Below are 13,743 nucleotides of genomic sequence, written 5' to 3'. Positions count from 1 at the left end.
AAAATTCAGCTCAAACTCACAAGTCATCTCTTAATTCCTTTTTTAATCTCACGAAATGATGCGAGGCCCTGACCCAGCCGTTGCTGCTGCCAACCTTCGGCAAAAAATCCTACCCATCGGCATAATGCGACAGGCAAAATTTAATTTGCCAAGCAAGGACTATAACACCCTCAGCGTTACTTTCTTTAATTCTCTGACCCTTTTTACCTCAGCCAAGAGGTCCACTAACTTTTCTTGCGGTAACCTACACTCCATGGCACATGTGTTGATAACTATGCATAAAAACTCAATTCCACAGCCATCCCTACTGTCTTGAAAGGAATCTGTCACCCAATTTTTAGTTATATCATGTAAAGATATCACCCAATTGTGCGTCCCATAAGGATTCTATTAGGATTTTTTATTCCCCCCCGACCCCGCACCTTTGAGGCATAAATACGTTTTTTATCTTGTTGGAGATGTATGCAAATCGCCGCGGTCCGGTCAGATGGGTGTGGCTTAGTCGCCTTCTTTCCCCCCCCCCTCGGCTTGCTGAATGTAGTCTTCATCTGTGAATATCACAGATAACGCTGGTTTCTGCGCTTGCGCATTGTAAAGGCCTCCGGCGCCTATGCAGTATGCTTTGCCCAACTGTGGGCAAAGCATATAATCGGTGCTGCGCACACGCCGGTATTTTCCAGTGCGGTCTATGCCCCGGAAGTTTTCACATGCAGGACACACTTCCTGGGCATAGACTGCGATGGAAAATACCGGCGCATGCGCAGTACCGATAATATGCTTCGCCCACAGTTGGGCAAAGCATACTGCGCAGGCGCCGGAGGCCTTTACAATGCGCAAGAGCGGAAACCAACGTTATCTGTTTTATTACAGCAGCAGATATTATTCAATTGCGATGTATCTGTACAATTCGGATGTTATACTGCGGCGCCGTACAGCATCGGATTTGTTTTTCACACACATAGACTTGAAAGGGCGAGTCTCGTCCGATTTTCGGAGGAAAATTGCGCATGCTGTGATTTTTTTCCCCATTCTGATTCGATCAGTGACAAAAATAAAATTGCTCATCTGCAGCGGTCCATTGAATAACTTTTATCCGAGGGTGATGGATTTTTTTTTTCACAGACAGCACTCAAACCGAATATAGTCATGTGAACGAGCCCTGATAGCGAGACCAACCTCATTCCTGTTGAGTTCTTCAAAGCACAAAATTCTTCATTGTGACGAAAGACATTTGGTCTAAGATCGAGATTTTGGTCTCCATGACCTGAACCTGTACAACTTTGCTTTTTACTTCAGATGCATTTGTTTTCAATCGGAATTCTCAAGGTCTGAGCTAGCATGCAGGCTTTTTTTTCCTTTTTTTTTTATTTTCAGGTGGAAAAGTTGTAATTTTAATTACCTCATTATAGAGTTGTAAATTGAAATTGTAACACCAGGGAGGAAAAAGTGTGGAATTATGGAAATCACAGGATGGACAGACATGTTAATGATAGGACAATGAGATGTTTAAAACATCTGTTTATTCAGTGGCGAGTATTAACCCCTTCACGACATATGATGTACAGTCAGGCTCGGACTGGCCCACGGGAGAACAGGAGAATCCTCCGGTGGGCCCTTATGCAACAGTAAGCCATTTAAGTCCAACATGACCAATAGCTGTCCTATACATTATTTCACTATTTACAGATGAAACCAGGATCTTATCATTCATTCAACAAACTAACTAGTTAATTTTTATATAGAAGTAAATATAAATTTGTAAAAGAGGGTAATTTAAAATTTGCATGAAGATGAACAATGGGCTCCCCCCAAGTCAATGTTACTGGTGGGCCCTTGCCAGTCCCACACTTTGTACAGTTTCATAATTTGTCATGTCCCTGCCTTTGATGCGGTCTCGCATGTCAAGCCTGCGAATTTAGCAGCAGATGATGGCTGATTTATTCGGCCATCATGTGTCTGCAATAGCTGCCATTGGAAGAGCTCTGTCAGCGGCTGTTAACTTGTTAAAGGGAATCTGTCACCTACTTTTGGCGAGCTATTTAAACGAGGTCGGTCCGGTCCGATGGGTGGTGTTCCGGATGTTTGCCGCCTCCCCATCCTTGGCCGCCGTCCTCAGTTTTTTCATGAATAGGAGTAGGTGTCCGCCATCTTTCACGCGTGCGCTAACCATTCTTGGCTCGCGCATGCGCAGTATGCTTTGCCCAACTGCGGGCAAAGCCGAAAAGCCTGACTGCGCATGCGCCGGTTAACTAGGCCCCGGAACACAGCAAAATACTTCCGGGGCTTAGTTAACTGGCGCATGCGCAGTCAGGCTTTTCAGCTTTGCCAGCAGTTGGGCAAAGCATACTGCCCGTGCGTGAGCCAAGAATGCTTAGTGCACGCGCGAAAGATGGCGGACACCTACTCCTATTCATGAAAAAACTGTGGACGGCGGCCAAGGATGGGGAGGTGGCAAAGATAGGAAACACCGCCCATTGGACCGGACAGATCTCATTTAAATACCCCGCCAAAAGTAGGTGACAGATTCCCTTTCAATCCCTCTGTCAATGTCACAGAGGAGTTTACCACATGTCGCCAGGGGGCCGCTTCGTTCCTCCTGCCCGTGACATGACCTTGGGGCACCAATAAGTTGACATGGCAGCCAGAGGTCTGCCGAAGATCTCTGTGCTTATCCTTGCAATCGTCCCGTGATACCCAGCCTGCAGATTTTTACTATACACAGCACAATACATCAGCACCGCTATGTATAGGACAAGCGATCAGACGATCGCAGCTTCAAGTCCCCTAAGGGGACTATTAAATACAGTAAAAATAAATGTTTAAAAAAATTTAAAAAAAATGCAAAAGCTCAAATCACTTTCCTTTTGCCCCACTAAAATAAAATAAAAAACATATGGTATCGCTGACTTTGTAAAAATCCCATCTATCAAGATATAAAATAAATTAATCCGATCGGTAAATGGAAAAAAAATTGAAACTCCAAATTTAAGATTTTTTCTTTGGTTGCTGCAACATTACAATAAAAGGCGATCAAAACATCGTATCTACCCCAAAATGGTATCAATAAAAACGTCAGCTAAGGGCGCAAAAAATAAGCCTTCACCCTGCACCAGATCCCGAAAAATGACAACGCAACGGGGCTCGGAAAATGGCGACACAAGAAAAGTTGTTTTTTTTAAATTTGTGAATTTTTTTTCATCACTTTTTAAAAAAACCCTGTAGGTGTTTGGTATCTGCAGACTGGCACTGACCTGGGGGATCATATTGTCAGGTCAGATTTACCATATAGTGACTAGGGTAAATAAAAAAATGAAAAATTGTGAAAACACACCAATTGTTTGGCATTTCAACGCATTTGGAGGTTTTTTTTTCGTTCCCAGCTTTCCAGCGCACCACATGATAAAATCAATGGCGTCGTTCAAAAGGACAACTCGTCTCCGCAAATATCGAGAGCTCTAATCATCCGGCTATGGGGATGGAAAAATAAGAAAAAAAGTTATAGTTCTGGGTTACAAGGCAAAGGAAAAAACGAAAACAAAAAAAAAAATAAGAAAATAAAAAAATCACCTGGAGGTGAAGCAGTTAATAAATAAAGAAAAAACTTAATTCGACAAGGAAAGAGAAAAAAAAAAAAAAAATTAAAATGGAAGCGCAAAAAATAAAAAAAAATTGAAACCCTCGTACGGCTCCGGGAAAAAAAAAATAATAATGAGAAAAAGCGATGGATTTTAGAAGGGAAGGAAAAAAAATAAATAAATAAAAAATGTCCCAGTCATGATGGGGTTAAAGCATGCAGCTGTTTGAGGACACAACAGCAACAAATAATAAAAAAAAGCCTTTGGACTCCTCCTGCAGCAAAAGCATGGAGTCTGACTCCTCCCACACACGTGACTGACCCAAGGCGCTTTTGCCCCAAAAGCACTCACAGACACGTGATTGGTCATGGTCACGTGGTCATGACATCACGAAAGGTCCTTTAGTACCTTACTTAGGACTCACACGCATGTGATTTGTCACATGGTCATGACGTCATTGAAGGTCCTGTAGCGACAGCAGCTTGTTTCTCTCTCTGCGCAGGCGCGCCCGTTACCTCGTGTGTGGCTGTCTGATGCTGGTGACGAGGTGAGGGCTCGGGAGCGGCGCCGGGCCGGGATGGCGGCTGTGTCGCTGACTTTTCCTCAGGACACGATCTGACAGGGGGGTTCATGGGAAATAATCCAGCACGTCAGTGTAGCGGCGGCTCCGGGCACAGTATCAGTGAGGGGCGCAGGACGCCCCGGTATCTCCACCTTGCGGGGCCGTTTTTTTCTCCTTTTGTTCTCGGGAACATAACATTTTTATATGACTTTCACGATGGGGAATAAATAGGCGGCTGTTTTCTGTGTGGACCTACCGAATATATCATTTTCATCACCCGAGAGAGGAGCTGATGTCCCCCCAGCACCATGAGACGCAAAGGCCGCGCACCATGACGGATGAGAAAGCGTGCCGATTGCACTTCTGTACCGGCGCGATCGGTTGCAGGGGTGCGACTGACATACACAGCCAAGAGCAGCATTCCCGTGTAACCTCTTATATGCTGCTATCAATAGTGACAGCTTCACGGGAGGGGGGTTGATAGATGAAGATCTCTCCCTCTGTCAGCATATCACCCCTCCTCCCTGACTGATGAAGAACTGGCCCTCTGTCAGCACATGACCCCTCCTCCCTGACTGATGAAGATCTCTCCCTCTGTCAGCACATCACCCCTCCTCCCTGACTGATGAAGATCTCTCCCTCTGTCAGCACATCACCCCTCTCTCCCTGACTGACGAAGATCTCTCCCTCTGTCAGCACATCACCCCTCTCTCCCTGACTGATGAAGATCTCTCCCTCTGTCAGCACATCACCCCTCTCTCCCTGACTGATGAAGATCTCTCCCTCTGTCAGCACATCACCCCTCTCTCCCTGACTGATGAAGATCTCTCCCTCTGTCAGCACATCACCCCTCTCTCCCTGACTGATGAAGATCTCTCCCTCTGTCAGCACATCACCCCTCTCTCCCTGACTGATGAAGAACTGTCCCTCTGTCAGCACATGACCCCTCCTCCCTGACTGATGAAGAACTGTCCCTCTGTCAGCACATGACCCCTCCTCCCTGACTGATGAAGAACTGTCCCTCTGTCAGCACATTACCCCTCCTCCCTGACTGATGAAGATCTCTCCCTCTGTCAGCACATCACCCCTCTCTCCCTGACTGATGAAGATCTCTCCCTCTGTCAGCACATCACCCCTCCCTGACTGATGAAGATCTCTCCCTCTGTCAGCACATCACCCCTCTCTCCCTGACTGATGAAGATCTCTCCCTCTGTCAGCACATCACCCCTCTCTCCCTGACTGATGAAGATCTCTCCCTCTGTCAGCACATCACCCCTCTCTCCTTGACGGATGAAGAACTGTCCCTCTGTCAGCACATGAACTGTCCCTCTGTCAGCACATGACCCCTCCCTGACTGATGAAGATCTCTCCCTCTGTCAGCACATCACCCCTCTCTCCCTGACTGATGAAGATCTCTCCCTCTGTCAGCACATCACCCCTCTCTCCTTGACGGATGAAGAACTGTCCCTCTGTCAGCACATGAACTGTCCCTCTGTCAGCACATGACCCCTCCTCCCTGACTGATGAAGATCTCTCCCTCTGTCAGCACATCACCCCTCTCTCCCTGACTGATGAAGATCTCTCCCTCTGTCAGCACATCACCCCTCTCTCCTTGACGGATGAAGAACTGTCCCTCTGTCAGCACATGAACTGTCCCTCTGTCAGCACATGACCCCTCCTCCCTGACTGATGAAGATCTCTCCCTCTGTCAGCACATCACCCCTCTCTCCCTGACTGATGAAGATCTCTCCCTCTGTCAGCACATCACCCCTCTCTCCCTGACTGATGAAGATCTCTCCCTCTGTCAGCATATCACCCCTCCTCCCTGACTGACGAAGATCTCTCCCTCTGTCAGCACATCACCCCTCTCTCCCTGACTGATGAAGATCTCTCCCTCTGTCAGCACATCACCCCTCTCTCCCTGACTGATGAAGATCTCTCCCTCTGTCAGCACATCACCCCTCTCTCCCTGACTGATGAAGATCTCTCCCTCTGTCAGCATATCACCCCTCTCTCCCTGACTGACGATCTCTCCCTCTGTCAGCACATCACCCCTCTCTCCCTGACTGATGAAGATCTCTCCCTCTGTCAGCACATCACCCCTCTCTCCCTGACTGATGAAGATCTCTCCCTCTGTCAGCACATCACCCCTCTCTCCCTGACTGATGAAGATCTCTCCCTCTGTCAGCACATCACCCCTCTCTCCCTGACTGATGAAGATCTCTCCCTCTGTCAGCATATCACCCCTCCTCTCCTCCCTGACTGACGAAGATCTCTCCCTCTGTCAGCACATCACCCCTCTCTCCCTGACTGATGAAGATCTCTCCCTCTGTCAGCACATCACCCCTCTCTCCCTGACGGATGAAGAACTGTCCCTCTGTCAGCACATCACCCCTCTCTCCCTGACGGATGAAGAACTGTCCCTCTGTCAGCACATCACCCCTCTCTCCCTGACGGATGAAGAACTGTCCCTCTGTCAGCACATCACCCCTCTCTCCCTGACGGATGAAGAACTGTCCCTCTGTCAGCACATCACCCCTCTCTCCCTGACGGATGAAGAACTGTCCCTCTGTCAGCACATCACCCCTCTCTCCCTGACGGATGAAGAACTGTCCCTCTGTCAGCACATCACCCCTCTCTCCCTGACGGATGAAGAACTGTCCCTCTGTCAGCACATCACCCCTCTCTCCCTGACGGATGAAGAACTGTCCCTCTGTCAGCACATCACCCCTCTCTCCCTGACGGATGAAGAACTGTCCCTCTGTCAGCACATCACCCCTCTCTCCCTGACGGATGAAGAACTGTCCCTCTGTCAGCACATCACCCCTCTCTCCCTGACTGATGAAGATCTCTCCCTCTGTCAGCACATCACCCCTCTCTCCCTGACTGATGAAGATCTCTCCCTCTGTCAGCACATCACCCCTCTCTCCCTGACTGATGAAGAACTGTCCCTCTGTCAGCACATCACCCCTCCTTGACGGATGAAGAACTGTCCCTCTGTCAGCACATCACCCCTCTCTCCCTGACGGATGAAGAACTGTCCCTCTGTCAGCACATCACCCCTCTCTCCCTGACTGATGAAGATCTCTCCCTCTGTCAGCACATCACCCCTCTCTCCCTGACTGATGAAGATCTCTCCCTCTGTCAGCACATCACCCCTCTCTCCCTGACGGATGAAGATCTCTCCCTCTGTCAGCACATCACCCCTCTCTCCCTGACGGATGAAGAACTGTCCCTCTGTCAGCACATCACCCCTCTCTCCCTGACGGATGAAGAACTGTCCCTCTGTCAGCACATCACCCCTCTCTCCCTGACGGATGAAGAACTGTCCCTCTGTCAGCACATCACCCCTCTCTCCCTGACGGATGAAGAACTGTCCCTCTGTCAGCACATCACCCCTCTCTCCCTGACGGATGAAGAACTGTCCCTCTGTCAGCACATCACCCCTCTCTCCCTGACTGATGAAGATCTCTCCCTCTGTCAGCACATCACCCCTCTCTCCCTGACTGATGAAGATCTCTCCCTCTGTCAGCACATCACCCCTCTCTCCCTGACTGATGAAGAACTGTCCCTCTGTCAGCACATCACCCCTCCTTGACGGATGAAGAACTGTCCCTCTGTCAGCACATCACCCCTCTCTCCCTGACGGATGAAGAACTGTCCCTCTGTCAGCACATCACCCCTCTCTCCCTGACTGATGAAGATCTCTCCCTCTGTCAGCACATCACCCCTCTCTCCCTGACTGATGAAGATCTCTCCCTCTGTCAGCACATCACCCCTCTCTCCCTGACGGATGAAGAACTGTCCCTCTGTCAGCACATCACCCCTCTCTCCCTGACGGATGAAGAACTGTCCCTCTGTCAGCACATCACCCCTCTCTCCCTGACGGATGAAGAACTGTCCCTCTGTCAGCACATCACCCCTCTCTCCCTGACGGATGAAGAACTGTCCCTCTGTCAGCACATCACCCCTCTCTCCCTGACGGATGAAGAACTGTCCCTCTGTCAGCACATCACCCCTCTCTCCCTGACTGATGAAGATCTCTCCCTCTGTCAGCACATCACCCCTCTCTCCCTGACTGATGAAGATCTCTCCCTCTGTCAGCACATCACCCCTCTCTCCCTGACTGATGAAGAACTGTCCCTCTGTCAGCACATCACCCCTCCTTGACGGATGAAGAACTGTCCCTCTGTCAGCACATGAACTGTCCCTCTGTCAGCACATGACCCCTCCTCCCTGACTGATGAAGATCTCTCCCTCTGTCAGCCCATCACCCCTCTCTCCCTGACTGACGAAGATCTCTCCCTCTGTCAACACATCACCCCTCTCTCCCTGACTGATAAAGAACTGTCCCTCTGTCAGAACATCACCCCTCTCTCCCTGACTGATGAAGATCTCTAGCTCTGTCTGCACATCACCCCTCCCTCCCTGACTGATGATCTCTCCCTCTGTCAGCACATCACACCTCACTGACTGATGAAGATCTCTCCCTCTGTCAGCACATCATCCCTCCTTCCCTGACTGATGAAGATCTCTCCCTCTGTCAGCACATGACCCCTCCTCCCTGACTGATGAAGATCTCTCCCTCTGTTAGCACATCACCCCTCCCTTCCTGACTGATGAAGATCTGTACCTCTGTCAGCAGATCACCCCTCTCCATGACTGATGAAGAACTGTCCCTCTGTCAGCACATCTCCCCCCTCTCCCTGACTGATGATCTCCCTCTGTCAGCACATCACCCCTCCCTCCCTGACTGATGAAGATCTCTCCCTCTGTCAGCACATCACCCCTCCCTCCCTGACTGATGAAAATCTCTCCCTCTGTCAGCACATCATCCCTCCCTCCCTGACTAATGAACAACTCTCCCTCTGTCAGCAGATCACCCCTCCTCCCTGACAGATGATGATCTTTCCCTTTGTCAGCACATCAACCTTGCCTCTATTGGGCATGGTGGTCTGAATTACTATTTTTTTTCTATTTCTCCCCATAAATGGTTAATCTGTGTGTGGGGTTGACTGGACTTGAACCTGCGGCTGCGATCACTTGTACTGATACATTATTTATTGTACTCGCTTATAGTGATGTTAATTCCACAGCGCTTTACAGTTTTGCACACTTTATTATCACTGTCCCCAGTATGGCTCACAATCTAAATTCTCTATCAGTATGTCTTTGTAGTGTGGGAGGAAAATGGAGAACCTGGAGGAAACCCACGCAAACACTGGGAGAACATACAAACTCCTTGTAGTTGTTGTCCTTGGTGGGATTTGAATCCAGGATCCCAGTGCTGCAAAGCAACAGTGCTGACCACTGAGCCACCATAGAGTGCTAACCACTGATCCACCATACGGTGCTGACCACTGAGCCACCATACGGTGCTAACCACTAAGCCACCATACAGTGCTAACGACTGATCCATAATTATCTGTTTACTAACATGTCAGACACTGGAATCTTCTGTAGGCCCCCCAGCATCAATGACAACAATCCTATCACAGCCTGCATCTTGTTGGAGGGGCCTGATGGGTCTGGGAAATTACTCTTCCCCTGTTCCTAACCTTTTAAATGCCTGAGTTATGATTGACCGTGTCATCTCAGAGGTTAAACTGTTACAGCAGATACTCCTGGGTGTCACCAGCTCTGTATGTAGCAGGTTCAGCTCCTGAGCCCGCTGCATATCATAAGTGAACCCATCCTCTGTACATGTGCTGCCATGTAGGTATTATTACCGCTTGCTACGTCTATGTCGGTGCAGAGGTTTTTCTTTCGGGTGCAGTCATTTATTTGCTGAGTAACTTCTTGCTTTTCTTCCCTCCTCCCTTTAGATCTAAAGCTCTGCTGACGTTCCAGATTACCGGCATTAGCTCGTCGTTCGCAGCATGGCGTTGCAGGGTGAGCGGTACCGTGTGTTGCATTGTTGCGTCCTGCCTGGCTGAAGTTGGATTCTATAAATCAAGAAGGACACCTTTTTGGGCGTCATTTACTTTAAGGGGTTATTTATTGACCGCCAGATCCACCCACTTCTGCATCGAAATCGAGGGGATGACATTTCGACCCCACACACTGGCACGGTTGACAGGTTGTCCTGTTTGTTAGACTGGTACATGTGCACAACAGCTGCTGATTGTGGACGCGTTTCTTTAAGTGTGCGGATCATAATAATAACAGATGTAATCGGCACCTACACGCGTCATTGGATAACCCCTTTAACAGCATGTATTTTAGGCTAAAGATCAAGTTTGCATTTGTGTTTAATTGGCTTTTACAGCCTCTTCGATTTAGCTTCACATCACTGGCTACAGAACAGGCTAACTGAGGATCTGTCAGTGAGCTCGTTCTGATTTTCTAACCATTTTTACCTGTCTCTGTTCTCCACTTAGCTGGTTAATGACTACTGTCCACCTAAAAGGAGAGCATGACTTTGAGGTGAGAGAGAAGATCAGATTTAAAAAAAAAAAAAAAGTGACAAACTTGCCGTCAGAGCGAGCTCACTGACAGATTCTCGGTTGACTCATTCTTCAGCCAGCAATAGACTGTGCAGCACATCAGCTATAGAAATCAAACAATACAACCTTTTTAACGGAACTCAATTGCAAAAATGATTTTTACACCAAAATACATGTATGTAAGTGAAAAATAAAGTCCCCAAAGATGTCCATACCGTGCATGCTTAGTTAAGTTTACTGTGCATGTGTTTTCAATTGGAGAGATGGGAATAATCCACTGCCAGCCATCTCTTACATCTCTCTAGAAAACAAAGGGATGGGCAATGGGATTTAATTGAGTTTATTTTTTAACTATTTATTTTGCCTCTTTTTTTTTTCCTTTTTTTTTCTCACCCTTACCCATTTTGGACAGCAGATGATGACACGTGGTCTCCCCCATCCGAGTCTGATATGAAGGTCTTGAGAGCGCGACGTGATCGCCAGGATAAGATTAGCAGGATGATGGGCGATTACTTACTGAAGGGATACCGAATGCTCGGGGAGAGCTGCGATACATGCGGGGTGAGTCCGCGCCGGGGGCGACCGTCACACCCTTCCCTTGCCTAATTAATTTGATTTATTTCCTTCTCTATAGACGATATTATTACAGGACCGTCAGAAAAAATTACTCTGCATCTCATGTCAGGAACTTGACTCCGATACCGAAAAAGACAACCCAGGTATTCCGAATGTGTTAGGATATAGTCGGCCATTGTTTGCGAAGTCCTGGTCATATACTTCCCTGGCAACAGTGAATTTCATAACTGCAGCGGCTGATTAAAATGTGAAATTAGATTTGTTTTTAAAGCGCAATGTCTAAGGCTCTGTTCACACTGTGGTTTAAGTCCTTCCCTCAATGTATCCACCAGGAAAAGCTCCAGATGTGTGTGTTTGACAGACGCCAAACTGTGGCATCAGTTCCCATACACTTCCAGACTTTTTTTTTTAATGGATCCTGCAGAATACTTACATGCTGTGCTCCATACTTTTTTTGCTTATTGTTTTTTTGGAAGCCCCTATTTTTTTTTTTTTTTTTAAATGCACAAAAAAATCCTTTACAAAAAAAAGTAAAAAAAAGTCTATCCAGCATAACTGGTCAGGAATCGGCAGCACTCGACAATCCAGCTCTTGTAAAACTCTGCTAAAGTCAGTAAACTACCCGGATGCGTTGAAAGTTGTAGTATCAGAATGGATGGAGTGCCGCAGTGCAGGTAGTTCTTTCAACGACAAGTACAGCAATACCTTTACATGGCTGGTCCGTTCTCACATTGCTGAGAAATCAGCGTTTGAATTGATATGCAAATGAGGCTAAAGAGCGGTGCGTAAATCTGTGGCCTCCATCACTCCACCTCTATTCACCGCCTCCTGCTTTACTGACTGCCTCTAAGGCCTGGATCACACTTCCGTTTTTTTAAAATCCGTCCAAATCCGTTGTTTTCCGTTAAAAAACGGATCCGCCATTTTTTTGGAGGATCCGTTTTTTGGTCCCATAGACTTCCATTAGCGATTACCGCGGATCCGTCAAAAAAACGGATCCTTTTGCGGTAAAACGGAAATGGATCCGTTTTTTCACACTTAAACGGATGGCGGATGCCAAAAAATGGATGTGTGAAACAGGCCTAAGCTGTGTGACTTCAGTCAAGCAGGAAGAGGCGACGCTGGTCGGGGAATAGAGCTGGAGTGACAGAGGTCTCAGATCTACAAATAGCTCTTCAGCCTCATTTGCATGTCAATTTACACTCTAATTTCAGAGTAACGGACTGGCCATGTACAGATATTGCTGGATTTACCGTTGAAAGAGCTACATAAATAATTTGGAGTGTGAAATACTGCTAACAAATTCCCTTTAATAACAGTCTTTCAGCACCAAATGACTGTTCAAACCATGCACGCTATGTGTGGCTGAGCAGTTCAGTGTACCCTCCACCTACTTGAGATCTGGAGGCATAGTAGGGCAGAGGTAGATGGACAAAAAGTACCTGGGAAGGGGCATGGGACCACTCAGCCAAGGGTGCATCGAGTAACTGTGCTTGGTTTGAACAGTCATTTTGTGCTGACATTCCCTTAAATCCCAGTTTGTTTTGTTGTTTTTTGTAATTTTGCTTTGCTCCATGTTTTTTTATTTAGGTAGTCTCATAAGTGAATGTCGCTCATGCATACAAGCTCGCTTGTTACATGAGGTGTAGTGATGAGCAAAACTGCGCCCCCCTCGCTCTCTTTGCCTAATATTGACTCTGTATTTTGTTCCTTAAGTCCTCAATCCTCAAGCTGCCCTGTCTCAGGTGCGAGAACATCAGCTTTCTCTGCAGGACAGCCCTATTGTTGATGCCCCATCGGCTGTCCCCCCTTTGACCATCCCGGATTCCGGTCCTGTAACTGACGTCGGTGCTGGTCACCTTCCCGACCCCATAGCTTCGGCAGAGAGCGCTCTTCTAGAGAAGATGAACTGGGCCACCCACCAGCTGAAAGAAACCAGTTCTGTGGAGCACAGCTCCCAACTCTGCTCCCTGATCGGCACATGTGCCCAGAGTCTGAAGTCACTCCGAGACCTCCGACATTGAAACCGTGGACCGTCTATTTCAGGGAAAGACTTTAAGTCAACCTCGCTTGAAAATTCTTGACCGTCTTCTTCCCGATTGTTTCACAGAATGACTCAATGGTTTCTGTGGCAGGTTTGCAGCATATATAGATGGTGTCTTATTCTTTTCTTTATTATTCTCTTTATTTAGTTTTGTTTTCTCCTGTTATCCTGTTGAAAGGCTTAGCTGCTCGTCCATCTTTACCAAGAAGCTTATTGGATGAATAAACAGACGCTCTGGTCGCCGTTAGGCCGTCGTTGCTACTTATTTATTTTTGGGTAATCCTAGATATTGTGAGAGTCCTTTTTTTTTTTTTTTTTTAAGTAGGATGTATAGTAACTTGTTTTGTATTTTTTTTTTTTTTTTTATTATTTTATTGCTTTTTTCCAGGACGTCCACCTGACAGCACCATGGAGGACGTCCTCCTCCTCCTTACAGGGACAGGAAACACACGAGAGGTTAAAGGTCACGTCCCACCCCCTCTTCCTCAGTGTTTTTCCTGTCCCTGCACGAAGGGACACACGAGAAGCTACCGGAGGGGC

General features: G+C 47.6%; 1 protein-coding gene across 2 annotated transcripts; it reads left to right on the top strand.

Moving 5' to 3' along the window:
- Positions 1 to 3,978: 3,978 nt before the first annotated feature.
- ZNRD2 (zinc ribbon domain containing 2) lies at positions 3,979 to 13,450 on the top strand. 2 transcript variants are annotated; one of them, XM_073578470.1, is made up of 5 exons: positions 3,979 to 4,122; positions 9,963 to 10,029; positions 10,999 to 11,144; positions 11,218 to 11,302; positions 12,876 to 13,450. In XM_073578470.1, exons 2-5 carry the CDS (start codon positions 10,017 to 10,019, stop codon positions 13,181 to 13,183), a joined length of 552 nt encoding a protein of 183 aa, XP_073434571.1. In that variant the 5' UTR covers positions 3,979 to 4,122; positions 9,963 to 10,016; the 3' UTR covers positions 13,184 to 13,450. The 2 variants fall into 2 exon arrangements, with proteins under 2 accessions (XP_073434571.1, XP_073434570.1); XM_073578469.1 differs by having other exon boundaries at positions 10,996 to 11,144.
- Positions 13,451 to 13,743: the final 293 nt, after the last annotated feature.

Source organism: Dendrobates tinctorius, unplaced genomic scaffold (assembly GCF_039654945.1).
Source record: "Dendrobates tinctorius isolate UK_male_01 unplaced genomic scaffold, ASM3965494v1 ptg000059l, whole genome shotgun sequence".
Taxonomy (NCBI): Eukaryota; Metazoa; Chordata; class Amphibia; order Anura; family Dendrobatidae; genus Dendrobates; species Dendrobates tinctorius.
Note: the sequence above shows the minus strand (reverse complement) of the source record. Positions and strands in the feature narration are given on the sequence as shown.

Coding starts and splice junctions, on each gene's coding strand:
- ZNRD2 (XM_073578469.1), top strand. Junction 11,145..11,217: donor AGAGCTGCGATACATGCGGG/GTGAGTCCGCGC, acceptor CCTTCTCTATAG/ACGATATTATTACAGGACCG. Junction 11,303..12,875: donor TACCGAAAAAGACAACCCAG/GTATTCCGAATG, acceptor TTGTTCCTTAAG/TCCTCAATCCTCAAGCTGCC.